At 39.3% G+C, this 27,498-nt stretch overlaps 1 protein-coding gene across 4 annotated transcripts in view; it reads left to right on the top strand.

Moving 5' to 3' along the window:
- Positions 1–24,161, top strand: part of UBTF (upstream binding transcription factor) — a 39,162-nt gene extending 15,001 nt beyond the window's left edge. For 3 of the 4 annotated variants that reach the window (XM_081343149.1, XM_081343151.1, XM_081343150.1), the window contains exons 7-21: positions 171–291; positions 2,024–2,134; positions 2,440–2,573; positions 4,436–4,577; positions 6,756–6,797; positions 8,164–8,277; positions 8,917–9,072; positions 10,407–10,562; positions 11,182–11,292; positions 11,979–12,067; positions 12,919–13,108; positions 15,664–15,711; positions 17,087–17,155; positions 18,054–18,200; positions 23,029–24,161. In XM_081343149.1, the coding sequence (XP_081199275.1) occupies positions 171–291; positions 2,024–2,134; positions 2,440–2,573; positions 4,436–4,577; positions 6,756–6,797; positions 8,164–8,277; positions 8,917–9,072; positions 10,407–10,562; positions 11,182–11,292; positions 11,979–12,067; positions 12,919–13,108; positions 15,664–15,711; positions 17,087–17,155; positions 18,054–18,200; positions 23,029–23,142 (1,744 nt within the window). In that variant the 3' untranslated portion in view covers positions 23,143–24,161. The remainder of the gene's footprint in view (positions 1–170; positions 292–2,023; positions 2,135–2,439; positions 2,574–4,435; positions 4,578–6,755; positions 6,798–8,163; positions 8,278–8,916; positions 9,073–10,406; positions 10,563–11,181; positions 11,293–11,978; positions 12,068–12,918; positions 13,109–15,663; positions 15,712–17,086; positions 17,156–18,053; positions 18,201–23,028) is intronic. The other variant, XM_081343152.1, reaches the window with a different exon arrangement.
- Positions 24,162–27,498: the final 3,337 nt, after the last annotated feature.

Raw genomic sequence — 27,498 nt, 5'->3', positions numbered from 1 at the left:
TAAAATTCTACGGTCAGATTCAGCCTGCAGTCTAGGGATTTCTTGGCATTCAAGAGTGGGGACTGGTATGTAGGGCCTTAGAGAGGTTTATATGAAAGTGTGTTTTGTTAATTCCCGTATGGTGATGCCTTACATTTTCCATCCCCTGTTACCATCCCTGTTCTGTGAAGGGAAGACCACCCTGACCTCATTCAGAATGCCAAGAAATCTGATATCCCAGAAAAACCCAAGACCCCCCAACAGCTCTGGTATACTCATGAGAAGAAGATCTACCTGAAAGTCCGACCCGATGTAAGTAGCTCTGCCTTTATAAGTTTGAGGTGAAGGTGGCATGGGAGGCACGAATACAGACAGCACAGGGAAAGCAGTGGAAACAGAGGGAGAGAGAAGGCTGTTTCTGAAAGTAGAACAAGGTAAAATTAGGTATAAAGCTGTAGTCTCTTAATTTTTGATCAGCTGAGGCTCTGGGGTATGGGTTACATTCAAGTAGAAAGTAAAAGCCTTCCTGGGTTATAACATTTGGAATTCTAATAACACACATGAACATTTTCTTCTTATCGGAAAACTTCATTTTGCCATATGACCCATAATCTGTCGGAAGAAAGTGTTCAGCCTCATGTTTCTTCGTACTGTTTTCTTTATCTATGGAGGGCTCCTACTTTTTTAAATAAATGGAAGCATTCGGATAAAAGCACTTCCCCCATCTACATCTGGAGATGTTACACTCCAGAAAAGCTTTGTCTTTTGATTCTGCTGAATATGTAAAATTGATTCTGAGGTCTGCCAAAGCTCCAAGAAACAGCTATGAAAGTTAAATAAAAATTGAGGAAATATAATCTTGAAAAATGTTTATTAAATTTATATGCTGCCCATCTCACTATCAGACGACTCGGAGTGGCTTTCAACATCATAAAAGCAAAAATTGGGGCAGTGAAGACAAATGGTTTATCTAGAAATTGGCAGTTTCTTTCAATTCCATCTGCCATTGAACGTTCAGATATTTCTTCCTCAAATAGCTCAGTACAGGGGGCCAATTTTATGTTATTCATTCAAGTAGTCCTAAGTGCCCTTTTGGAGCATAGCTGGCTTTTGATTTACTTCTGAAACAGATGATAAGCAAAATATATAGGATAGACAAATCATTTTCAGGCAGTGAATAGTTAATTCATGGAACTCATGGCCGTAAGATGATGAGGGTCACACATACAAATGGTTTCTAAAGTGTTAGATTTGTAAAGGATTCCCTCCAGAGGTTGTGGGTCTCCATCGCTGGATGTTTTTAAGAAGAGATTGGTCAATCACTTGTCTGAAATGTTATGGGGTTTCCTGCCGGAGCAGAGGACTGGGCTAAAAGACTTCCAAAGTCCCTTCCAATTCTGTTAGAATGGTACATAGAATGAGGCCAAAGAGGGATCAATACAAAAAAGCCCTGTGGGTCACTAATTCCCATTTTTTGTCGGGAGCGTGGAAGGGACACCCTTGGAAGCGTGTAGAAACATCATAAACATTGAGTGTGATATGCTGCTCTTAGTGTGTGTTTGTAATATTTGTTTGCTGTTTATATTAGTTTCCATAATTACCATTATTCAGACAGTTTCTTTTATGAATGAAAGCAAATATACATGTCCCAGGATAATGTTGCAGGATCCAATCTGGGTCAGTCACTGGAACCAGAGGTTTAAATCTTCTGAGTTTTTGGTGAGAAAGAGAAGGATAGAAAGGGAGAAAAGACATGAGACCCTTACAAATGGCCTACGTGGGACTGAAGCCTCTTTATATGTATTTAAACCCCAAAAGAAAAATTCTTCAGAATTCTCGTATCGGATTATCTGCATAAGCAGCAAGTTATATTTTGCTTCCTTGCAGGATCAAGAAAAAGATACTTTAAAAAAAACCAACCACAATGAGAATTAATCTTTCCCAAAGTTTAGTGTAATTCACTGCTGTACCACCAGGGTGAGCAGTGTTCCCTCCCCTTTGTATCTACTTTTTTTATTTCCCCCTCCCCACCTGGGTTTTTCAGGCCACCACGAAGGAGGTGAAGGAAGCGTTGGGCAAGCAATGGTCTCAGCTCTCGGACAAAAAAAGGCTGAAATGGATTCATAAGGCTCTGGAGCAGCGGAAGGAGTATGAGGTAGGGAACACACAACCGTTCCCCTCCATCTTCTCCCCCCTATGCTCAGCCCGGCCTTGTCGCGGCTGTCCAAACCCAGCCACGCTCCGAGAGCCGATTTGTGGGTGCCACTCCCTTTTACTAAGCTGGAAGGTAGTTGCAAAGCAACGCCCTCTCTTGCTTCATCCATCCAGAGTTGAAATTGGTCAGGGTCAAGTACTGGGTTCTCTTCTGCCCACCTCATCACCCTAGAGCCTAGGAAGGGCTTACCCCCAAAGCTTTGTCGCTGTATTGTGTTAACCATCCTCTGCGTTTGTTGTTTCCAGGAAATGATGCGGGATTACATACAGAAGCATCCAGAGATGAACATTGAGGAGGGGGCACCACAACGATCCACCCTAACAAAAGCAGAGAGGCAGTTGAAGGACAAGTTTGATGGGCGACCCACCAAACCCCCTCCGTAAGTTGGGATAGTCATAAATGGGAAGGCTTTTCCCCTTTCTGAAGTATTTTCGCATATATTTCCTAGAACAGGTGAAATATGGAGATCCTCTTTTACGTCCATTTGATGTGACAAAAGGAACCCTGCCCCAGCACATCACATAGTAGCTCTGTTCATTCAACACATTTAACTAGGTCACCTAATACGCTAACTGCTATCTTAATTTAATGACCATGCGTTTTGTGATTCAATGATTTGTGCCTGTCCAATTATGTTATGGTTCAGTGTAGTAGTAGTAATTGTGTGCTATAGCTAAAGTAGAAAAATCTCATAGCATACGGAAGTCAACAACAATTAAAATCATAATATCCTTAGACTAGCAATAATTTGGAACAGGTTTAAATGATGTGAACCTAGAATTCCTTTGAGTTGAACTTTGTTTTAGTTTAAACAATAACAGTAAGTGGCTTGCAATCAAATGAGAATGTGTAAAACCTGACCACAAAACCATAGTTTAGAAAAATAAGATAATATTGGGCACAAGGCATAACCAGTAAAGATAAAAGCTTGTAAAAAGATAAAAGGCCATTTCAGCTGGTAAGAGTGCAGTGAGAGAACTTTTCAAAGCCTGACCTCTGCAGGTAGCATCTGGTAAAGAGTCTGAATATCAGTTATCTTCTCGAAGAGAACATGGCTCCTCATTTTTCCCTCAGTTGCCAACAGACGTCTAATATTGTGGTCGTTGGCATCTGCAAGGAAGTAAAAACTTGTGAATTGGTGGTCACGTTGTGATTCAAACCCTGCCTTTTACACAAGAGGCAAGGCTTGCATTACAACATTGTGCCAAACATTTTGCAGATTTTTCATACACACCCCCCCTCCCCTGCTGGCACTCTGATACTTCTTTCCTTCATTAAGGGGGAGAAAATACTTATCCTCACTACAGAGCAGTTAGAAGAAGGCTAAAAGCTCCAAGAATTTATTTGCGCCCATGTTTATTTTCTCTAAATTGTTCCCCTTCCCATTGTTTCTCATAATCAATGGAGATTTCGTCTATAGCCCCTTCCTTATTTAAAAGGAAGACAGTTTACTGTCACTTGTAGTGTTGTAGGATGGGGAATACATAGCAGGAGATGCTGTTACTCTCAAACTATTGAGGCACTGGTTGAGGAATTCCGGGAGTTGAAACTCCACACATCTCCAAGTTGCTGAGGTTGAAAAACACGGGTCTAACTGAAGGATTACTTAAGGCCATCCAGCATCTCCTTCTACTGCTTTTATTCTCAGGTGAGGTTCTGTTTGAATAAATTTGCCATCCTCAAACTGTTTGTGGGATTTTGAGCTCTTTACTTCGAGTTTTTGGAAGTTGTCAATATTAAGGCTTATATTAACATTTTTTATGTTTTTTACCTCAAAATCACATTACCCATTTTCTTCATTTATTGTCAGAGGTTCCGAGAAGAACACAGAAGAACAGCTGAAGAGCCATAGGTTGTCCCCTAAGGCCTAAGTCACATGCCCTGTTTAGAACAAATGTGTTAAATGGGTGGCATATTAGAAACTCTAGTGTTAAGTTAGATTAGGAAAAAATAGAATTAAAAAAGTAATGTACTTAAAATATGCAATGTGCTTTGGATTTTTAACAGTTCTCTTGTTTGATTAATTTGCTGATATCTCTTTGGTGGGGTACTCAAGCCTGTTGTGGGGGTCTGAATGCCCCACAGGTTATGGGCCTCTATTTTAAATTATTGATGAGAATCCCCATCCAAGAGTTATCACAGAATTATTGTCACAGGCATTTGATTGCTATTGGTTGGTATAGAATGTACCTAGTAGTAATTCAGAGGGACAGTACTACATAAATAAATTTATTATTTTAGAAATAGTTACTCTCTTTACTGTGCTGAGCTGATGGCAAACATGAAAGATGTCCCAAGCACAGAACGGATGGTGCTCTGCAGTCAGCAGTGGAAACTTCTTTCCCAAAAGGAAAAGGATGCCTACCACAGAAAATGTGATCAGGTAAGCAGGGCTGGAGGAGCAAGTATTAAAAATGTTTTCTGGGAAAAAATAATAAATCCACTTCCTGATTTCTGGGTCAGCTGGCTATCCCATTATTGATAGAGAATTATATTTATCCACATTCAGAAATGCAATATGATAGTCATGTTCACTTTGGAAATCTAGTCAATTAGTCAGGGTGCAAATAAACTGAATGCTACTACATGCATTATAAATAAGATGTGTGAAATCTCATCAGTTAGTTGGGCTAGTGACTCGCCAATTCCTTGGCTAATGTGATGTTAACAGGCATGCCTTTAGGTGCCTATCAGTCCCCTGCCATACTAGATTAATTTGCTTTTAATTGAAAATAGCAGAAGTGAAACAAACATCCTGTAAAACATGCTAGCCCCAATGTAATTTTCTTCCTGATTTCAAAGAAAGTCTCTAGTCTCCACAAAAAAGTCAGGTAAACAATATGTGGCAGGGCCTGGTGATGCTAAAAATCTGTGTGAATCCACTCCACTTGTTTAGCTCTTTCATGCCCCTTTTGTGCCTCATGGCAGCCATTTTATGAAAGGACAGCCATTTTTATGAGATGCCCCAGAATGTAATTCTTAATATTCCAGGTAAGAGAAATCTCAAATCTGAGACCATTGTGAACTCATTAATATGGAAAATTAAGTTTGCATGAGTTCTCAAAGCAAAGGGAAATAAACTAAAATTCAAATACATCTCACTGCACTCATCCCGTGGAAGAAGCTGTGCTGATGCAGGTTACTTAGTCCCTGAACAGTCATGTTAGTCACTGCAAGTTTCATCTTGTCTGTAATATAGGAATGTGCTATTTCAGCTGCATCAGATGTGCTTAACATGTTGAGGACTGCACCCAAAAGCAGGCAGAGCAGGATTGTTTTTCTCCCAAAATTTTCTTCCAGAAAAAGACTGGAAATTTTGCCTGTACACAGACTAAGAGATTCTGAGGACCACAAACATGCTGCTAGCTTTCTGAGTCTGCCTTCTAGTATAGAATGAGAGTGCAATCCAGTTTTCTCCATAATAAAACCATCTCTGGTTCTTCATAAAAACTGGGTACTTTACCCTTATTCACCATTGAATTAAATAAGAGTACAAACGGAAGTCAGTTTCTTAATTTAGCCATTTTAATATACTATATATTTATCAGAATGTGTTTATTTCAGCTAATACCTATTTGGCTTTAATCATCCAATATCAATTACGATTATCTTAAACTTCATTTTGGCCTTTTTTAATTGACATAGATTTGAGTGTGGTTCCTTGTTTAAACCTGAGCACACTGAAACCTCAAATAGTAGTCAATTTATGATAATGGAAAGGAAAAGGACTGATATAGAACAGCTGAAGCAAGGAATTGTTTTAACAAAAATAAGATTAGATTCTTTCCTGTGCCTTCAGAATCTCCATCCATCCATTAGACCAGGGTTATCAAACTTGCAACATCACGTGATGTGTCGTGACTTTTTTTCCATTGCTGGCAATAGGGTGGGCCAGCAGTTTGACACCCCTGCACTAGATCCATAACATTCTCTTTGAATTTGATACTAATAATTGCAGTGGTGATAGCCCATTTTAAATTCCCAGGAAGGCAAAAGTCACAAAGGATGACTTGATCATCCAAGCAGGCTGTTCATAACTTGATTTGATAATAAGCTGAAGCACATCTCAGGACTATTACCTATGAGCTTCTGTGTTTCTGCTATACTTGTAAAATTAAAATTAGAACAATACGTTGAATGTATTATAGCTGAGGACATCATGTTGTCTGACCTTGACTTTAAAAAATTATAATTGTACTGCCCCATTTCATCTTGTTTGGCAGACTTTTTAAAATGAGTGAATTCTTCCTTCCTGTATATTAAATTATTTATGATACTGTCAACTTTTACCTGTGAAATCAGAAAGCAGTAGGGAAAATTCTGTTTACTGAGGACTTTCGTTTTTCAAGTGTCTCAGAGCTATTATTTTATGCCAGTTAAATATTTGGTCTCAAATCCAGTAATTCATTAAAATTTCTAGAAACAAATATCTTACAAATTTGTAAGAATCAAGAGAATCAATTTGTTTAGAGAGAGAGCTCAGGGATGGAGATAGGAAAAGGAGATGGGGACCATATGGCATACCCAAAAAACTAATTTTATCTTGATATTTTCCTTGTAGAAAAAGAAAGATTATGAAATTGAGCTTTTGCGTTTCCTGGAGGTGAGTATGACCCACCGCACACCAATACACATGTTCGACTATCTCCAATTAAATGAATTAAACTTAGAAAAAGCTTGACATTGGTTGGATCATAATCACTACAACTATTCACTGATTTCAATTTGGCATAGGATGGGAGAATAATCCACTGTTTTCTTGAACTCCTCAGAGTTAAGTTGTTTTTAATTGTTATGGGACTTTGAGACAGCAAGCTGCCCAGAAAATGATCAGCACCTATGTTGCTGTCATCCTGTTTCTTTAAGTCCTCTCCCCATCATTGGCTATAAAAGCTGTTCTGAAAGACAGCTGGGTATGGGAGAGAGGTGTTTATGGGTGGAAGTGAAGCAATCTGAAGCAGATAATTGTTTAGTAGCAGTACTCACCTGGAGTAGGAGGATTGATAAGGGGTAGTAGTTGAAATGGCAGCAGGAGTAGTAGAAGTGTGGAAGGATGGGGTAATAGTGAGTGGGTAATAGCTATGAACGCTTCTTTATTGTCTGGAACCTATTGTCTCTTCGATGTTTGGAGCCCACAAAATTAGACATAGTTAAAAAAAATAATCCTTGACAAGGGCCATAATGACAGAGCTCAAATCTCTGGCCAAAACAGAATTTTCCTTCTTTAGCAAGGAGAAATGAGTTGTTAATTTGCAGTTGCGTTCATGCCACTCTTATTTCTTCAAAATATTTGAGCTTGTATTTCAAAATGCAGTCTAGCAATCTCCACATGTCACATGCCAATCTGTATGATTTGGGTGGATCACACTGGATTTCTTGAGAAGAAATTTTGGACAAATTTCTATATGTTGGAACCTCAGGTCATATAAAACATCCTGAAAAAGATTGTGAGTAGTATACACAAGATTGCATTCATGCTTTTTGTCTCTTCAGCAAATTTTATAGGTTTTTCAGTGATTTTTAGAGGAGCTTTCTAACTACAAGGCAGGGGAGAACAGGTAAAATATTATTACTATGTAGATGTTGTACAAGTAGTTCTTGTTTAGTGACCATAGCTGGAGCTGGCAACTCACTCATTAAGCAAAGTGGTTGCTAAGTAAAATCAGAGCTGGGCTTTACAATCTTACTTCAGCTTTCCTTTGCCTTATAGACCTGCAAATGCAGACATTGGTCACAAAGGTATTTTTTTATCATTGCCCTAATTGAATGGTTGCTGACTGAGGCAGTCACTGAACAAGGACCACCTGTATTACTAGGGTAGTATCTTCTTGGGAAGCTATTCTTCTCAGAAGAAAACGAATAGGCAGATATAGAGATTTCTGTTGATACTGAAATGGTTGTCATATTTGCTAGGCAGAGAAAATGACAAATACCTCTATAACCCCTTTTTTAATGCCATTATCTTTTAGAGCCTGCCTGAAGAAGAACAACAGAGGGTTTTGGGAGAGGAAAAAATGCTGGGAATAAATAAGAAAGGTGCCACCAGCCCTGCCTCTAAGAAGTCATCACCAGATGCCAGCAAGGTGGGTGACCTACCCATATATTGTGGATATGAATGTACCTTTATGTAGAAACAGCGAAATTAATTTGATCTTTAAACCAGCCTCAAATCTTCATTTTAAATGGTTACTGGACTTGCTTTAAAAAATTTATTACTAAAAATTAATTACTAAATATGACGCCACCATTCCCCAAACAGTTTGGCAAACCTGGAGAAAACTTACTTAATATATCATCTCCATTTTAATCTAATAATTGTTCATCAGTTAAATAAAATATGTGCACAAAAGTCTTAACAGAGGAACCTTTTTGAGATACTGGATGCGTGAAATTATTGATTGTTTTTAATTATCAATATCATTGTTATATTCAAGTACTCATCTTTAAAAAGCTTTTTTTCTTTTTCTTTCATTTTTCATTGCATTAAGGCAACTAAACAAAAATTGTTTTAACCTACAGCCCTACCAATTAAAATTTGATCTCACTGGTATAAATGGCTTCCTCTATTGCTTAATGAAGAAAGATGCTAATTGATTAATCTAGTAAATTTAAGTTTGCAGATCTAAAATTAAATTTCTCCTTTTACTATTTTTTATTTGGTCTTTCCATAATTCAAACACGCAAAATTCCACAACCACAAGTCCCTTTGTGCTCTTTAACAGGGAGGTTCTGAAAAACCCAAACGACCCGTTTCTGCTATGTTTATCTTCTCGGAGGAGAAACGCAAGCAGCTGCAGGAGGAGCGACCCGAACTATCAGAGAGTGAACTGGCACGGTCGCTGGCGCGGATGTGGAATGATCTTTCAGAGAAAAAAAAGGTGGTTTAATCAGTAATGCACATTCTCCTAATTATTTTTTGGGACGGAGGTGTGGGCAACATGCGTTCCTGGATGTCTCAGTCACGTGGATTTTTTTTCTGTTGAAAACTGACCTTCGTCCTCACCCCTTTAAAAAAAAAACAGGAAAGGAAAAACCTGCTGGAAACCTCCAGTAGGTTCTGGGATTTTCCGGAACCATGAACACCAAGCTCCATCACAGTCTGGGTGCTCCTACCATTCTATCTTGTATTCTCTCTCTCTCTCTCTCTCTCTCTCTCTCTCTCTCTCTCTCTCTCTCCCTCCCTCCCTCCCTCCCTCCCTCCCTCCCTCCCTCCCTCCCTAGTTGGGTGTTGTATATGGAGCCAGACCTTGGCAGTAAGGCCAGTCACAGCCTATTAGGTATTCAGTAATTGCCATTTCCCAGAAGATTTGTGACTATTAAATAGAGAAATCTTGAGGCTTGGTTTAGAAGCCTGAGAAGAAGTGTGTGTCCTGTAGGTAATCTCTTTTCCCATAGAGGATTTTAAGTGAGGCCTCACCAATTATTTATAATAAATTATTTAAGTTAAAAAAATACCTGAAAGGCGCTACACTTATAAATCATGTTTTTTCCTTGCAGAATTTTAATTCTGTAGAAATATATGTAGATATCTAATTTCCATGTGTGTTTTTAATGCATATTTTGTATAATTCAAGCCTCCATCCCCACATGGCTGTATTTTTAATTTTGAAGCACCATGAATTCACTGCAGTAGGGTTTAGACTTAGAACCATGGTGCTAGATCATAAAAAATAAATTCATTATTCTTTTTTTTCAACTATCTGTCTAGAAGCGGAGTTGTTGATGTCTTGGGTAGAATGTATTTTTGTTAGTGCTATTGGCAAACACAATATTCTCAAATTTGACTACAACAGTAGTATTTATCTAACTGTGTAGAATTGTACCTGCATTATATTGTTTTTCTTACTCTCAGTTGTTTCAGATTATCTGTAGGTATGTTATTGGATTAATGCACAGCTTACATGGAGAAATTGGGTTTGGTTTTTAGGCCCCAGTGCTGCTGGGTCAAATCAACTCTAATATGGAACATTCCCAATACAGCAGTATCCTGCCTCGATAGTTAGCCATGGTGAATAAACCAAATCATCTGCTCTCATTTTCTCTTTTTGGAACTAGTTTAAGATACTTTAACCCCAAATTTCTGTAAAACGCTTTCTTTTTCAGAGTTTAATTACACTGGGGTTTAGTCAGCCAACTTTTTTTTATGTTTGCCTAGCTAGTGAATCTTAGTTGACTCATAGATTTTGGCCGTTCTTGCTCTTTCCTTATCTAGGCCAAATATAAGGCTCGGGAGGCTGCCCTAAAAGCTCAGACAGAGAAAAAACATGTTTCCGACAAGGAAGATCGTGGCAAACTTCCTGAGTCACCCAAGACTTCTGAGGAGATCTGGCAGCAAAGTGTTATAGGAGATTATCTTGCCCGCTTTAAGGTAAAAGTGAGAAAAAAGACAGGCATGGTCATAATAGGAAACATCTTCATAGCCTTGAGGTTTCCTCCACAGTTCTTCTCTTAAGATTTTATCAAGTCTCATTCTGTTCAGTTTGATTTAGGAGGGGAGGGGGAAATCAGTCTAGAACAAAGGAAACAGTCTGAATCCCCTTTCCTGCCCATATTGCGCACTCTAGGGCAAAACTACAAAACATGTATGCCTTCCTTTATTAAGCTTGTTTTTCCCAGTTTCCAATTCTAGCTTCACACATGCATACACAAATACACCTTTTCCTCCTTCTGGCAACTCCTTCAAGGTGGATAATTATTGCCAGGTGCCTTATAAATAGTGCAAAGAACTTGTGGGACGAAAGGATGCTGGGGTGGGGACTTAAAATGAAGATGGAGAGGAAGCGTAGCAGAGGACAAGACAAGAGGTCAAGCCAGGAAAATACTACGTGGAGGGAGAAAAAAAGAGTGAACGTGCTAAGTGATTGGGTTCCGTGAATGGGAAGACACATATGTTCTATTTTTGTTTTGAAATGGTTGGAAGCACACCTTTGGAATTATTCTGCAGTTTATTGAGTCCATATAGTTTTATAATACTTCTTTTAACTCAGAACGACAGGGGAAAAGCACTAAAAGCCATGGAAACTACCTGGAATAATATGGAGAAAAAAGAAAAACTTATGTGGATTAAGAAAGCAGCGGAAGATCAAAAACGATATGAGGTATGAGGCATTAATTATACTGTATTAGAGCAAGCATGCATGCATCTATCCTTTCTTTAGGAATGTAGGAAACGGACAATTGAGACGTTCATTATTCCATTCGTTAAGCAGTGATATCTGAGAGGACTTAGGAAACATACTCTCTGGAACAACATCTTGTTTAAAGCAGCCCTTAAAATCAGGTTCTTCCCCCAGTCTCAGATTAGACTTCACATCAGTTCACATGTGTTATATAGTTTTTAGAATGGATTGTTTTTTGTTCTAGAACCTTCTAAATTTTTTTTTACTTGTATCATTTTTAGTATGGAATTTAGGCAACTTTTAGTATGGAGTTGAGCAACTTTATAAATAAATCTGGCATTGAACAAAGTCCTTTGTCTTCATTTTTTTTAAAAAAAACAATCAGATTTCTAGCTGCAGGCAAATGTATTTGGAGGTACATTGGAAATATTCCTGTTCCTGTTAAACAGGCTATTAAATGGCTGAATAATATTAAGCATTATCTACCCAAAGTGTCAAATTGTTTATTTGACCCAACATTTTAATTTTTAGTATTGTGTATTAAAGTTTATGGTTAAAGGATAAGCAGACCTAATTATTCCTTCCTCATTGAAAACTCAAATATTTTATTAAAAACTCAAGGCAAAGGAAAGGACAGCCATTTATTCGCCTTTTCCTTTTTGTAGCGAGAACTGAGTGAGATGAGGGCACCACCATGTTCAACAAATGCCTCCAAGAAGATGAAATTCCAGGGAGAGCCAAAGAAACCCCCCATGTAAGTGTTGGCTTAATAGGATACAGAAATGTAGGGTTGTCTGAATTCAGAAGAACCTTTATAGCTTGGCTGCTTAGTACTTTTAAAGTATTAATCCACTCTTTGGGGGTGGAATACACTTTTTCCTTTTGCTTTATTTTATTTATAAGGTACAAGTTTACTATTAAAATAAACTTCTCAAAATTTTAAAAGAAACTTAAGACTAAAATTGTATTGAAGTTCAAGTATACTGTATGCATCTGCACTACTCCACCCTGCACAATTTCATACAATCCAGCCAAACAACAGAATAAAAGGGCCTAATTTACAAACGTAGTAAAGCAAAATAAGAGTTATAATCACATGAAACCTCTTAATGTCTTTCATGAAATGAAGGGAAAATGTGATTAAACAGGAATCTGGAAATTGTGTCAAAGTATTGTTGCATCTCACTTTATTTTTCTTTTTCTGTTCCTGTTTTGAGTTTGTAAGATCATTGTAAGGACTTTGGGTGGTGGGCAAATGGATGTTTTGCACACTTCGTGGGAATCATACCACTGAAAGTTACAACTCTTTAAGTGTCAGGCAATGGAACAGATGAAACAGATGTTGCTTAATTGGAACTAAGCTTGCCATTATTATAACAATGATCCCAGCCACTAATTATATGGTTTCATTTTTTTCATCTACAAAGCCCTACCTTTGCTAACATTGCTAATGGGTCTAGAGTAGTAACCAAGAATATCTCCCAGCATTAATTCCCAATGATTTATGAAATTGTTAAAAATGAATTACCAGTTCCGAATAGTACTGTTCCACTGAATTGAAAAATAAAGAGTAATAAGACAGTTTCCCTAACTTGTGTATTCCAGGAATGGATATCAGAAATTTTCTCAGGAGTTGCTTTCAAACGGTGAACTCAACCACCTTCCACTGAAGGAGCGGATGGTAGAGATTGGGAGCCGCTGGCAACGGATCTCTCAGAGCCAAAAGGATCAGTATAAAAAGTTGGCTGAAGAACAGCAGAAACAGTACAAAGTGCACCTGGACATGTGGCTGAAGGTGAGTTCTGAAGTGGGGAAAGGAAGAGTGTAGGTAAATGTATCATTGATAAATTACAATAAAATACAGACACAATAAAAAAAGTCCTCTGCGAATTTAAATGAAGTTCTCCTTTCTAACTATGAAATACAGTGAGGGGAAAAAGTATTTGATCCCCTGCTGATTTTGTAAGTTTGCCCACTGACAAAAAAAAATGAACAGTCTATAATTTTAACAGTGAGAGACAGAAAAATAACAAAAAATCCAGAAAAATGCATTCCAAAAAAGTTATAGATTGATTTGCATTTTAATGAGTGAAATAAGTATTTGACCCCTTCGCAAAACATGACTTATTACCTGGTGGCAAAACCTTTGTTGGCAATCACAGAGGTCAGACGTTTCTTGCAGTTGGCCACCAGGTTTGCACACATCTCATGAGGGATTTTGTCCCACACCTCTTTGCAGATCCTGTCCAAGTTGTGAAGGTTTCGAGGTAGACATTTGGCAGTTCGAAACTTCAGCTTCCTCCACAGATTTTCTATGGGAATAAGGTCTGGAGACTGGCTAGGCCACTCCAGGACCTTAATGTGCCTCTTCTTGAGCCATTCCTTTGTTGCCTTGGCCATGTGTTTTGAGTCATTGCCATGCTGGAATACCCATCCACAACTCATTTTCAATGCCCTGGTTGAGGGAAGGAGGTTCTCACCCAAGATTTGACAGTACATGGCCCTGTCCTTTGTCCCTTTGATGCGGTGAAATTGTTCTGTCCCCTTAGCAGAAAAGTTAAGCATAATGTTTCCACCTCCATGTTTTAATGGTGGGGACGGTGTTGCTGGGGTCAGAGGCAGCATTCCTCCTCCTCCTAACACGGCGAGTTGAACTGATGCCAAAGAGCTCAATTTTGGTCTCATTTGACCACAACACTTTCACCCAGTTCTCCTTTGAATCATTCAGATGCTCATTGGCAAACTTCAGATGGGCCTGTGCTTTCTTGAGCAAGGGGATCTTGCGGGCGCTGCAGGATTTCAGTCCTTCATGGTGTAGTGTGTTACCAATTGTTTTCTTGGTGACTATGGTCCCAGGTGCCTTGAGATCATTGACAAAATCCTCCCATGTAGTTCTGGGGAAAATCCATGAGGTGAGATTTTGCATGGAGCCCCAGACCGAGGGAGATTGACAGTTAGTGTTTCTTCCATTTGTGAATAATCGCACCAACTGTTGTCACCTTCTCACCAAACTGTTTGGCGACAGTCTTGTAGCCCATTCCAGCCTTGTGTAGGTCTACAGTCTTGTCCCTGACATCCTTTGACAGCTCTTTGGTCTTGGCCAGGGGTCGGCAACCTGAAAAAGGAAAACAGCCACTGGGAACCGGTTCCATCACACATAAAAAAAAGTGGGAGCCGCGTGCGTGCGTCCATGCATGCGCATGTGCAAAAAAACACTGCGCATGCACAAAATGGGTTTTTCTTGCTCATGCGCGGACGCGCACGGTTGCCATTTTTTTTTATGTGTGATGGAACCGGTTCCCGGTTGCGCGACGGCGACGGCCCGTCTGCAAAGCTGCCGCTTTCGGCAGCCTGCAAACGTGCCGCGGCAGCTTTCCCAAGAAGTGGCGCCGCTACCCATTCCGAGAGGTGCGCACGCACCTCTCCGAACAACCATAGGTGCGCGCGCACCTCCCCAAACGTCGGCAGGTCTCCGGACGGCGGCGGCTTGGGAGAGGTGCGTGCGCACTCTCCAAACCGCCACCATCCCGTTTGCACAGCTGCCGTGTTCGTCAATGTTTGACGAACGCGGCAGGTCTCCGGACGGGACGGCGGCAGCTTGGAGAGGTGCGCGCGTACCTCCGCCCTTCGGAAAGGTGCGCGTGCACCTCCGCCCTTCGGAAAGGTGCGCGCGCACCTCTCGGAACGGGCGGTGCCACTCTCCATTTGGAGAGGTGCGCGTGCAGCACTGCCTGTTCAAAGAGGTGCGCGCGCACTGGGCGGCTGGGAGCCGCAGAAGACGGTTCAAAGAGCCGCATGCAGCTCCGGAGCCGCGGGTTGCCAACCCGTGGTCTTGGCCATGGTGGAGAGTTTGGAATATGATTGATTGCTTCTGTGGATAGGTGTCTTTTATACAGGTTAACAAGTTTAGATTAGGAGCACTTCCTTTAAGAGAGTGCTGCTAATCTCAGCTCGTTTCCTGTATAAAAAGACACCTGGGAGCCAGAAATCTTGCTGATTGATAGGGGATCTAATACTTTTTTCAGTCATTAGAATGCAAATCAATTTATAACTTCTTTGAAATCCGTTTTTCTGGATTTTTGTTATTGTTATTCTGTCTGTTGAACTATACCTATATCTAGAATTGTAGACTGATCATTTCTTTGTCAGTGGGCGCAAATGTACAAAATCAGCAGGGGATCAAATACTCCCCCCCCCCCCACTGTACTGCTCTCCATTATCAGTGACACAAAGTTATGTGTCCTTTGTGACCTTTAATTCAGATTTCTCAAGTCACCTTCATCCTCAACTGTCCTGCTTTGCCAATTGTCTTTTAATCTTGGTTTTCTATTCTCATCTTTTTTTTTACAGACCTTGTCACCGCAAGAGAGAGCTGCCTACAAAGAGCATACCTCCAGTGTTAGTATTTTACAAGTATTTGTGGAGGGAGATTACATATCTGTTGTGTTGAAAAGGATGTTTCTTGAACTTTTTGCATGAAATGAAACATAGCTTGGAAAGGGCTGGAGCTCTGAGGAAGGTGGCATTATCTGCCAGGCATTTCAGGATCCATATTGTGCAGCAAATTATTGATATAATGGAACATGAGGGGGTGAATGTTTTCAGAGTTAATAGAGTTTTAGGTTCATGATATGCTGTCATTGGGGATAGCAATACTGAAGTGGCTACTATTGGAACTGCACAGTAGAATACAAACAGAGTTTATGACCATTTATCCATTTGCAACTTTTTAGTCCCAAGTATATGTGCTCAGGGCTGGCATGAAACTTTAATTAGAAGATGGTGCTTTCTTAAAGCACTTTAATTGCTATGAATATTCATGCTGAAGGTGAAGTTTTGTTAGACAACCAATAATTTGTCCAGGAATTCTAACCATATATATGTTTAGTTTACCCTTCTCAAGCTGATGCCTTCTAGAGATGATACAGGACAACTTCCATCATCAGCAGAAATGCAGTCAAGTTGGGGAAGACCAAATTAGGTGATATATGTGCTGGCTGCCTTTCACCTGCATGTTCACCAGAGGCTACTACATCAGGATAGAATAAAAGTTAGCAAAAACTACTGTACAGAGGCTGTAACGTGAGAGAATGTGGTCTGGGTACAACTGTTTAGAAATTGCTGGCTTAATAACCAAAATGAAAGAAGCAGGTATGCAATCAATTTTCAGTTATGTAAAATGAAATTCAAGGGAAATTGGTGGTAGTGGTATGTCAGGAGTGGACAAATTGTAGTCTTCAGATCCTATTTTATGGCTCTTGCAGGCCCCTTCTGACCCTTACTGCTGAATCTGGTGATATAACTGCATGCCATTTGGGGCTAGAAAAGAGATTAAAAACTGAGATGTACCCCAAAATAGACACATCACTAAAAACAAAGAAAACCACCAAAATATGTCTCCCCAAGAGCAATCTCAATCACATGGCAGTCCTTTGTCTGCCCCAAAGTATTAAAAGTAATCCTTGGCCAATTCTGCAGTAAAGGATAAATGTTCTTTCTCCTGGGGAGAAAGAAGAATTCTCTAGTTGAACATTATCTTTGGGTGGAATGGTGAAGTTAGTTTTGTCTTCAAGGCCTTTTCACTTTACCTATTTTGGCATCAGATTCCACAGTGCCATATATTCAGAGGTAAGTTTGAGGGTCACAGGCTATAAATTAAGTAAGGATAAAAGATGTAGCCAAGGGAAATTGTGCTTCCTTTAGACTGATTTGTGAAAGGAGTACAGTCTCCCATGTTGATTTTCTCTCTTACCTTCCACTTCTATCTCATCAGAAACGTAAGAATATGGGAAAGATGCGGGGCCCAAATCCAAAAATGAAACCTTCAATGCAAGCCAAATCAGTAAGTATCTTAATAGTGCCATGTCTCTGTTATTATTACCTGGTGAAAAATTCCAAACAAAAAATTTCTGAGATCAGCTGGTATTTTCAAAGTAGTAATGGAATCCTGAAAATAATGTAAAATCCAGAAACTGTGTACCCAATAATTGATTGTTTGGGGGTGGGGCAGGTGGTTTCAGCAGAAATAAGAGCAGAACAATATTTTTACAGCTGATGGATCTTCTAGCTAAGCTAAACTTCCTTTTTATCTTTTTTCTTAGAGATATAATCTTGCAGAAGTGTGCAATGTTCATATTCAAAGTGGGAACATTGCTTCAGATCTAGAGGAGTACTTGGCAGCTCTTTAAAGAAACTTGTCTTTTCCTGATCTTTCAAGACAGTTATGTAGTTCTAGGAAAATGAAGTGATAAGCCTCTGGTTGTACCCATTTGCTACCTTCATAACTCAAAACCATATATTCTTGGGATAAGGCAGCTATTATGCAAGAAAAGGTGTAGCACACCAGATCCAAGGCACTTTCCTATTTTGAATCTTATTACAGCAGTTTTAAATTTCCCCATTAGCTCTCTTTCTGCCAATTAGCAATTAAATTGTCCATTGCAGCCATAGGGCAACAATGTTATTTGCTAAATGCCTTGGAATGCTTGCGTGCTTATTTGAATCAAATTAAGCTGCGGTTTCATCAGTTAAGTTCAGTTAAAGAGAAAGTTACAATTTGTTTTATACCATGGTAATGAGAAAGCTATGACCCTGCATATATTTACTATTAACTATGCACATTCTATTTTAGAAATGGGAATATGTTTGGCTGCTTCAGATTTAATTCATTGTAGGCCTCACGAATACCTGCCCTTCAGTTGAAAACTAGTTTCCTTTTAATCTACTCTCTATAACCACAGGAATCTGAGGAAGAAGATGAAGATGAGGAGGAAGAGGAGGAGGAGGAGGAGGAAGAGGAAGAGGAGGATGAGAATGGTGATTCCTCTGAGGAGGGAGGAGAGTCTTCAGATTCAAGTAGTGAAGAGGAAAGTGAAGATGGGGAGGAGGTAAGGCTCTGCTTATCCCCAAGAGCTTTAGACATTGTGACTCCTTCAAAGTACCTCTTATCTTCAGAATAGAGCAGTTTCTATTTTCAACAAAGCATCACGGCAGTGGGAATTTCTTTTAAACTTCTCTTAGTGAAATATAACTGAAATATTCCAGAAAGCCACAGTTGTAAAAAATGGTTTATTTTTTGAAAGATATTTTTCAGATAAATACACAGTAAAAACAAGATGAAGTTGAAAAAAGTCACTTCAAACGTGTTTTGCAAATTAGCTGTAAGAATGGCAAGTTTTAGGGCAGTGATTCCTTACTGGCTCAACTTTGCCTACTAATGAGTGGTCTCATTAACAAATAGTTATCAGAATAAAAATGTTAGAATAGTATGAACTAAAACACTTTGTACTGGGCATTTGGGGTAATGTTTGTAAAGTCTTAATTAATAGTGCTTGTGAGCATTGATTAGAAAGCTTTCCCTTATACTCAGCAGCAATAGTTGGTCCCCTACTATCTAGAATGAGACAGCCTAATGGAAGCCAGATGTTGGCACATCTGCATTGGTTTTTGTACACACTGAAAAATGAGCAGTTGTATTCTGCCAAATGTAAAATTACAAAAATTGAGCAAGTTTGTTAACTGACATAATGAGGTTATCTTTTTTTTGTGAATAGCCAAGACATGACATACACAGGATTGCCCAACAGTGAATTTTAACAGTTCCTCTAACCCATCCTCAAGTAATCAAAATTGCTGCTTCCTCACTGATAATATCAGCAGAGAAACAACAGTTTTTAATTCATCCTGGAGTCACAGTGGTGGCAAACCCCTTCAAGATCTAAAGAATCCTCCTGGCTGTGTTTTGACAACAGCACAAGGATGGCAAAGATACAGAATAGAACTGTATATAATTTCAATAAACTTAGAGAGACCTTGGGAAGAATTCCATGGTTGAGAATCCTAAAGGGGAAAACAACTCAAGAAGCTTGGGAAATTTTGAAAAGTGAGATAATAAAAGCCCAGTCTAGCACAATACCAACAAAGAAGAAAAATAACAGCTTTCAAAAGAAACCAGCATGGCTGCATAAAGAACTCTCTGATAAACTGAAAGATAAAAAGGACAAGTATAAGAAGTGGAAAGAGGGGCACATAACTAAGGCAGAATATCAGCGAACAGCCCATGCCTGCAAAGATGAAGTGAGGAAAGCTAAGGCTCAAAATGAACTAAGGCTTGCAACCAAAGTCAAAAATAACAAAAAAAGCTTCTTTCAACATATAAAAAACAAGAAAAATGTTAAGGAAATCATTGGTCTATTAGTGGAGGAAAGTGGCAAGAAGGTGACAAGCAATAGGGAGAAAGCAGAACTATTTAACTCGTTTTTTGCATCTGCCTACACAAAGGGAAAAAACAGTCCAACCTACCAAAACCAGTGCCATAAAAAACAGAATAGAAACGCAAGTTAAGATAGGCAAGAAAATGGTAAGTGAGCACCTGTCCAGCCTAGACGAGTTCAAATCACCAGGACCAGATGGATTACACCCCAAGGTTCTCAAGGAACTGGCAGACATGATCTCAGAACCACTGAACTATATTTTTCAAAGATCCTGGAACACTGGGGAACTACCAGAGGACTGGAAGAGAGCTGATGTAGTTCCCATATTCAAAAAAGGGAAAAAAATAGATCCAGGAAACTACAGACCTATCAGCCTGACCTCAATACCTGGGAAGATTCTGGAAAAGATAATCAAACAACAAATCAGCGAACACCTTGATTGAAACAAAGTCATCACTAAAAGTCAACATGGCTTTTTCAAAAACATATCATGCCAGACAAATCTTACTGCATTCTTCAACCAAGTGACAAAATTAGTGGACCAGAGGAATGCTGTAGATATAATTTACTTGGACTTCAGTAAGACATTTGATAAAGTAGATCACAACCTACAGGGAGTGCAGAATTATTAGGCAAGTTGTATTTTTGAGGATTAATTTTATTATTGAACAACAACCATGTTCTCAATGAACCCAAAAAACTCATTAATATCAAAGCTGAATATTTTTGGAAGTAGTTTTTAGTTTGTTTTTAGTTATAGCTATTTTAGGGGGATATCTGTGTGTGCAGGTGACTATTACTGTGCATAATTATTAGGCAACTTAACAAAAAACAAATATATACCCATTTCAATTATTTATTTTTACCAGTGAAACCAATATAACATCTCAACATTCACAAATATACATTTCTGACATTCAAAAACATAACAAAAACAAATCAGTGACCAATATAGCCACCTTTCTTTGCAAGGACACTCAAAAGCCTGCCATCCATGGATTCTGTCAGTGTTTTGATCTGTTCACCATCAACATTGCGTGCAGCAGCAACCACAGCCTCCCAGACACTGTTCAGAGAGGTGTACTGTTTTCCCTCCTTGTAAATCTCACATTTGATGATGGACCACAGGTTCTCAATGGGGTTCAGATCAGGTGAACAAGGAGGCCATGTCATTAGATTTCCTTCTTTTATACCCTTTCTTGCCAGCCATGCTGTGGAGTACTTGGACGCGTGTGATGGAGCATTGTCCTGCATGAAAATCATGTTTTTCTTGAAGGATGCAGACTTCTTCCTGTACCACTGCTTGAAGAAGGTGTCTTCCAGAAACTGGCAGTAGGACTGGGAGTTGAGCTTGACTCCATCCTCAACCCGAAAAGGCCCCACAAGCTCATCTTTGATGATACCAGCCCAAACCAGTACTCCACCTCCACCTTGCTGGCGTCTGAGTCGGACTGGAGCTCTCTGCCCTTTACCAATCCAGCCACGGGCCCATCCATCTGGCCCATCAAGACTCACTCTCATTTCATCAGTCCATAAAACCTTAGAAAAATCAGTCTTGAGATATTTCTTGGCCCAGTCTTGACGTTTCAGCTTGTGTGTCTTGTTCAGTGGTGGTCGTCTTTCAGCCTTTCTTACCTTGGCCATGTCTCTGAGTATTGCACACCTTGTGCTTTTGGGCACTCCAGTGATGTTGCAGCTCTGAAATATGGCCAAACTGGTGGCAAGTGGCATCTTGGCAGCTGCACGCTTGACTTTTCTCAGTTCATGGGCAGTTATTTTGCGCCTTGGTTTCTCCACACGCTTCTTGTGACCCTGTTGACTATTTTGAATGAAACGCTTGATTGTTCGATGATCACGCTTCAGAAGCTTTGCAATTTTAAGAGTGCTGCATCCCTCTGCAAGATATCTCACTATTTTTGACTTTTCTGAGCCTGTCAAGTCCTTCTTTTGACCCATTTTGCCAAAGGAAAGGAAGTTGCCTAATAATTATGCACACCTGATACAGGGTGTTGATGTCATTAGACCACACCCCTTCTCATTACAGAGATGCACATCACCTAATATGCTTAATTGGTAGTAGGCTTTCGAGCCTATACAGCTTGGAGTAAGACAACATGCATAAAGAGGATGATGTGGTCAAAATACTCATTTGCCTAATAATTCTGCACTCCCTGTACTACTTGATAAGATAGAAAAATGTGGGTTAGATAGCATCACCACCAGATGGATTCGTAGCTGGCTGACAGGCCGTACCCAGCGTGTGGTCCTCAATGGAACTGCATCTACATGGAAGGAAATGTGTAGTGGGGTGCCCCAGTGCTCTGTTCTGGGCCCAGTGCTCTTCAACATCTTCATTAACGATTTGGATGAGGGGATAGATGGGGAACTCATCTAATTTGCAGACAACACCAAGCTGGTAGGAATAGCCAATACTCCAGAAGATAGGCTTAAAATACAGGAGGATCTGGACAGACTCGAACACTGGGCGCTATCTAACAAAATGAAATTCAATTGTGAAAAAAGTAAGGTTCTACATTTAGGCAGGAAAAATCAAATGCACAGGTATAGTATAGGTGGTACCTTGCTCAATAGTAGTAACAGTGAGAGGGATCTCAGAGTCCTAATAGACAATCACTTCAGTATGAGCCAGCAGTGTGCTGCAGCTGCCAAAAAAGCCAACACAGTGCTAGGCTGCATTGACAGGGATAGAATCAAGATCAAGTGAAGTAACTAATACCACTTTACAATGCCTTGGTAAGGCCACACCTGGAATACTGCATCCAGTTTTGGTCACCACGATGTAAAAAAGATGTCGAGACTCTAGAAAAGGGTACAGAGAAGAGCAACAAAGATGATTGGGGGACTGGAGGCTAAAACATATAGGGAACAGTTGGTGGAATTGGGTATGTGTAGTTTAACAAAGAGAAGAGTGAGGGGTGACATGATAGCAGTGTTCCAATATCTCAGGGGCTGCCACAAAGAAGAGGGAGTCAAGCTATTCTCCAAAGCACTTGAAAGCAGGACAAGAAGCAATGGATGGAAACTAGTCAAGGAGAGAAGCAACCTAGAACTAAGGAGAAACTTCCTGACAGAACAATTAACCAGTGGAACAATCTGCCTCCAGAAGCTGTGAATGCTCCAACTCTTGAAGATTTTACGAAGAGACTGGACAGCCATTTGCCTGAAATGGTATAGGGTTTCCTGCCTGAGCAGGGGGTTGGACTAGATGACCTCCAAGGTCCCTTCCAACTACTACTACTACTACTATTATTATTAATATTATTATTATTATACGTTAGCCAAATTTTTGCTGCCGGTTGACAGTCTGTAGCCTATGAGCTAACAACCTTTTGAAAGGGTGAATAGATACTTTTTAAAAACTGGGATTCTACTTGTCCTTGTCCTGTCAGATTTACAGGAAGAGTGGTTCCTGTTCTCATTGTACCTTCCCCATCACCAACACCCTTTGGCTTGCTCTGTAACTCGTCTCTTCTTTTCCCAGAATGAAGAAGAGGATGACGAAGAGGATGATGATGACGATGAGGACAATGAATCAGAAGGCAGCAGCAGTTCCTCATCCTCTTCAGGAGACTCTTCTGATTCGGACTCCAACTGAATTGTCTTTCATCTTCCACCTTCCTTGCTGTACTTTATTCGGTTTTCTTTTTCCGGATAATAGTAACATTGCAGCTGGAGATCTGGGATGGGGAGGAAACAGGGGGGGGGAAATCACTGTGGTTTAATTTACTTTCTTTCTTCACAAGCCTCACACTGCATTAACAGTGTGTGGCTGTGGGGGAGAGGAGCAAGGGGCAGGGTACACAATAGCTGACAACCAGCAGAGGGGTGTACTTTTCCTTTTTTTGTGGGTGATGATAGTGTGGGAAAAGAATTTCATTATATAATCCCTTCTTCCTCCTTCCCCTTAAATCTCCGTTTATGAGAGAGAACAGGGGTCATTGCAAAATCCAGATCCCTTTAACTTCTTTTCCCCCTCTCATTTTCCATCCCTCTTTCAATCCCCAGTTCTAGCCACCAGCTTTGGGACTTTGTACAAATTCTTTTTTAAACAACAACATGGCAATGAGAGACATTTCCCCTCTTTTCTCCATCAACCCCAGCAAACAGCCAAGAAGAGATGGATTCTGAAAGAGCACGAGCTGTGGCAATTCGCTAGTGAGCCCTATCGCTCCTCAAAATGGACAATCTTGTATAGTCTCGATCTTTCACATTTTGACAAAAAGAGAGAAAGAAAACAAAATGGCTGCAGCTGCACTTAGCAATTTCCTGTGACAAACTGGATATCCAGCATTTCCTGCTGAGGGAAATGAGGGTTGGGGGGTCATATTTTGTGTGAGTGTGTTGCAAGGGTCAAGGGATAGAAGAGGGACTGAAGAACAGGATTTTTTTATTATTTTTTATTTTTTGCAAAGGGGGAATGTCTGGCATACTGTTGAAGATGGAGAGAATTTCAAGAACTGACTTTATTTTGCTGGAATGGACTTTTCTGCCATTTTTCTGACCAGCATTTGGATAAAAGACCGTAGTAGCCAGACCCCTTTGGGTTGATGTTGTTGTTAATATATATATTTTTTTTTACAATGAAGTGACCAATAATTGTACCAAAATGGGGCATTTTGTTGACTGTCTTTGGGAGGGGTGGTTGGTTGTGGGAATCATATGTGTCATTAGCATTTTTTTAAAAAAAATATTTTATAAACCAAGTAAGACAACCATCTTTTTTTACAACAAAACGTTCCCTCTTTGACATTAACCTCTTTACATGTCTTTTACTGAATGCAGAATCCAGTAAGATCTTGCGAAAAATGATTTCTGTGAGACTGTGTAATGGAGAAATACAGATGTATGCTTTTTTCTCAACATGTTTTGAACACACAGCTGAATTTTCATTCAACTCTGAACAGAAATGTGTCAGGAAAGGACCAGGCACACAAGTTTTCTCTTCCTGCCCCAATTCCCTCTTTTCTTTAGCATGGCTTTTAAATATCTGTGGAAGTTCTGTAAATTAAGCTATGATTTAGGAGAAACTAGCTAAGCATATAAATTACAAATAGCCAATTCTAGCTTGGTTTTTTAAATCATAGGCGAAGTTAATAATATTTTGTATGTAGGCATTGCAATAAAACAAAGTTAAGTGATAACAGGAGTGAAAGATTCCAATCTTGGATTTCATAGCTACATCGAATTTTTAAAAAGGGTGGCAATCATATAAGAAAGGTTTGAGAATAAGCTCCTAAATCATCTTCAAATAGGCCAATATATTTGAAAAAAAAATAACAAGTTACTATCTTCAAACCAAGAACTATTGTAACCTACTATTCATTGGACAATTTAATTTTTAGGAGATAACTTTTTTCCTATTTTGTGTTTTCACCTTTTTAGCTTTTTTATTGAAAAACTTTTCTGTTCTTACAACGTTTCTACATTTTTATAATCACAACCAGTTAAGTATGAGTTAGAATAATCGGCAATCTTAATTTTCAGGGGTCCTGCCCAGGACGATAGGAGGCATGATTGAGCCTTTGCCTGGAAAGGATTGAAACAATAATTTCACCCCTCACTTACCATGAAAAAAGAGACATTTTCGATCCTGTCAGCTCTAGTGGCCAAAACAGGACACGGGGAAAGACAAATTCTGTCTTCATTGATAAAAGAGCCATAAGCCACTCTGCCACCATTCGTTCCTGATTTTTCATCTGGTTGACATGGGAACCTCGTAAAGGAAGGGTGTGATTGTTTCCAGGTCAAGTTTTTCTTGCTGCTTCCTTCCCTGACTATTGTTAACAGGCTCAGAAAATTATTCTGTTTCTTGAAAGAAGTGCCAGTGTGTGAATCCTGAAAATTAGGTCTCACTACCCTTCTTGTCCAAGTATCGGTATAGGCACAGATTACCTATTGTCACTTGGTGAATATAAATGGACTTGAAATCGCAATAAGTGAGCGGAGGAACTCTGCATTTGGATGTGAAAGCAAAACAAATTCTACAGCACATTTCAATCTCATCACTCAAAGGAAACAACCCATATTCCAAATAAGTGTGGTTTAGATTGCCTACTAAAAACCCTCACCTTACAAATATGTGTTTGCCACACTCAAGGGAATATGCATCCTATACACACAAATGTATGCATGCACACATACTATATGTAAATATAATTTCTGGTTTTCAGGTGGGTAAAGACAACCTGAACTATAAAGTTAGATGGGAAAGCTTCCAGTATTTAAAAGGTCAATATCTTTATGACTACGTTTCCCCCTTCTGAATACTAAAGATTATATTTTTGAGGACAACTGTGATTTAACTAACATAGCATCCTAAAATCATCCTGCCCTTTTCCAAATAAGTGAAGGAGCAACAATAACAGATGTAACAAAAATCAGTAAAGAGAGAAGCATCTGTGGTGACCTGGGATTTTATGAGAAGATCCGATGCTTTTTTTTCCCTCTGCAAGCACTTGTGAGGGAAGGGAATTGAGGAAAATTTACTGTGCTTTCAGAATCTTGAAATTATAGAAAGTAAAGCAATGTTACAATCCAGAACTTCTAAAATCATATTTCAGTCAGTTAAATCTTTCAGTTTTCATACTTCAGTTTATAATCAATTAGATGCTTCAAAAGTTTTTGAGCTATAGAAAAAAAATGTGTTATTGTTTCATAACACCACTCTTCACAGAAGTAAATACATCAAGGTAATAAAGGAATAAGCTAGATTTTGGGTGCAAGGTATCGAGTTGGGTTCATGAATGGCTTTTGGGGTATGAAAGTTCACGTTCACTATTAAACTCCATATTACATGCTAGAAAAAAATTAAAACTGCATATATTATGCAACTCTATATGGTCATAGTCTATTTTGCCAGTTCTTAGTTTGTGACTGAAAACTAGAGTTATAAGCATGGAAGACCCATCTGTTAAATATTAGAATTTTTTGAATCAATTTTTTGTTATCCATTCATTTTCAAATAAGCTTTAAGAGATACTTTAACAATCTCCAATCTGCCCCCCCATTTATTGTAACTTTCAAGTTGTATCAATTCTTCCCTTAATTATTTCACTCCAACATTCTGTTTTAGAAGATACATGCAAAAGGGTGATGCGTATTTTTTTAAGTTTTGCTTGCTGGTATAGGTTTTTTCAAATTAGTTCTGTTGAACTGAAGGAAGGGGTTATTTTATATACAGGCAGTCCTCAACTTACAACAGTACATTTAGGATGGTTCAAAGTTACAATGGCATTGAAAAAAGTGACCTATGACCATTTTCACAACCATTGCAGCATCCCCATGGTCACGTGATCAAAATTCAGATACTTGAGAATTGACTCACATAACCGTTGTAGTGTCCTGGGGTCATGCGATCACTTTTTGCAACTTTCTGACAAGCAAAGTCAATGGGAAAGCCAAATTCACTTACTAAATTAATAACTGCAGTGATTCACTTAACAACTGGCAAGAAAGGTCATAAAAATGGGACAAAGCTCACTTAAATCTCTCACCTAGTAACAAGAATTTTGGGCTCAACTGTGGTCGTAAGCTGAAGACTACCTGTACTTGCTTTTTTAGGAAATAAAAGGCAAAATTCCACAAGTCTAGAATGTATGAAATCTCAACTCCATTTAAATGTTTAAGGCTTCAGGGTTTAGTAGCTGCTGTGATGGAGCTGGAACTGAAGTGATAAGAAGCTCTAGTTGGGTTTCATGCCAAGCTGAACAGCTCTACCCTAATGGCAAATTTCATTATTCTGGGCCCAGTTCTCCCACCAAAACTCTGTAATCAAATATGAATTAAAAGTAAGCAAACACATTTACTTCTTCAAATATAAGCCGTATTTATAATATACAACTATGCTAGGTTGACCATCTTTAAATTGTCTTTGTATCTTAAGCTTTCCCCTAAATATTTTTCTAGTGGCCATTAACCCCTGCATCTGCCTCATAATGGTTGTAGAGAAAAT

The sequence above is a fragment of the Vipera berus genome (genome assembly GCF_964194415.1).
Source record: "Vipera berus genome assembly, chromosome: Z".
NCBI lineage: Eukaryota > Metazoa > Chordata > Lepidosauria > Squamata > Viperidae > Vipera > Vipera berus.
The sequence above is the reverse complement of the archived record's forward strand: the minus strand, read 5'-3'. Positions and strand labels throughout refer to the sequence as shown.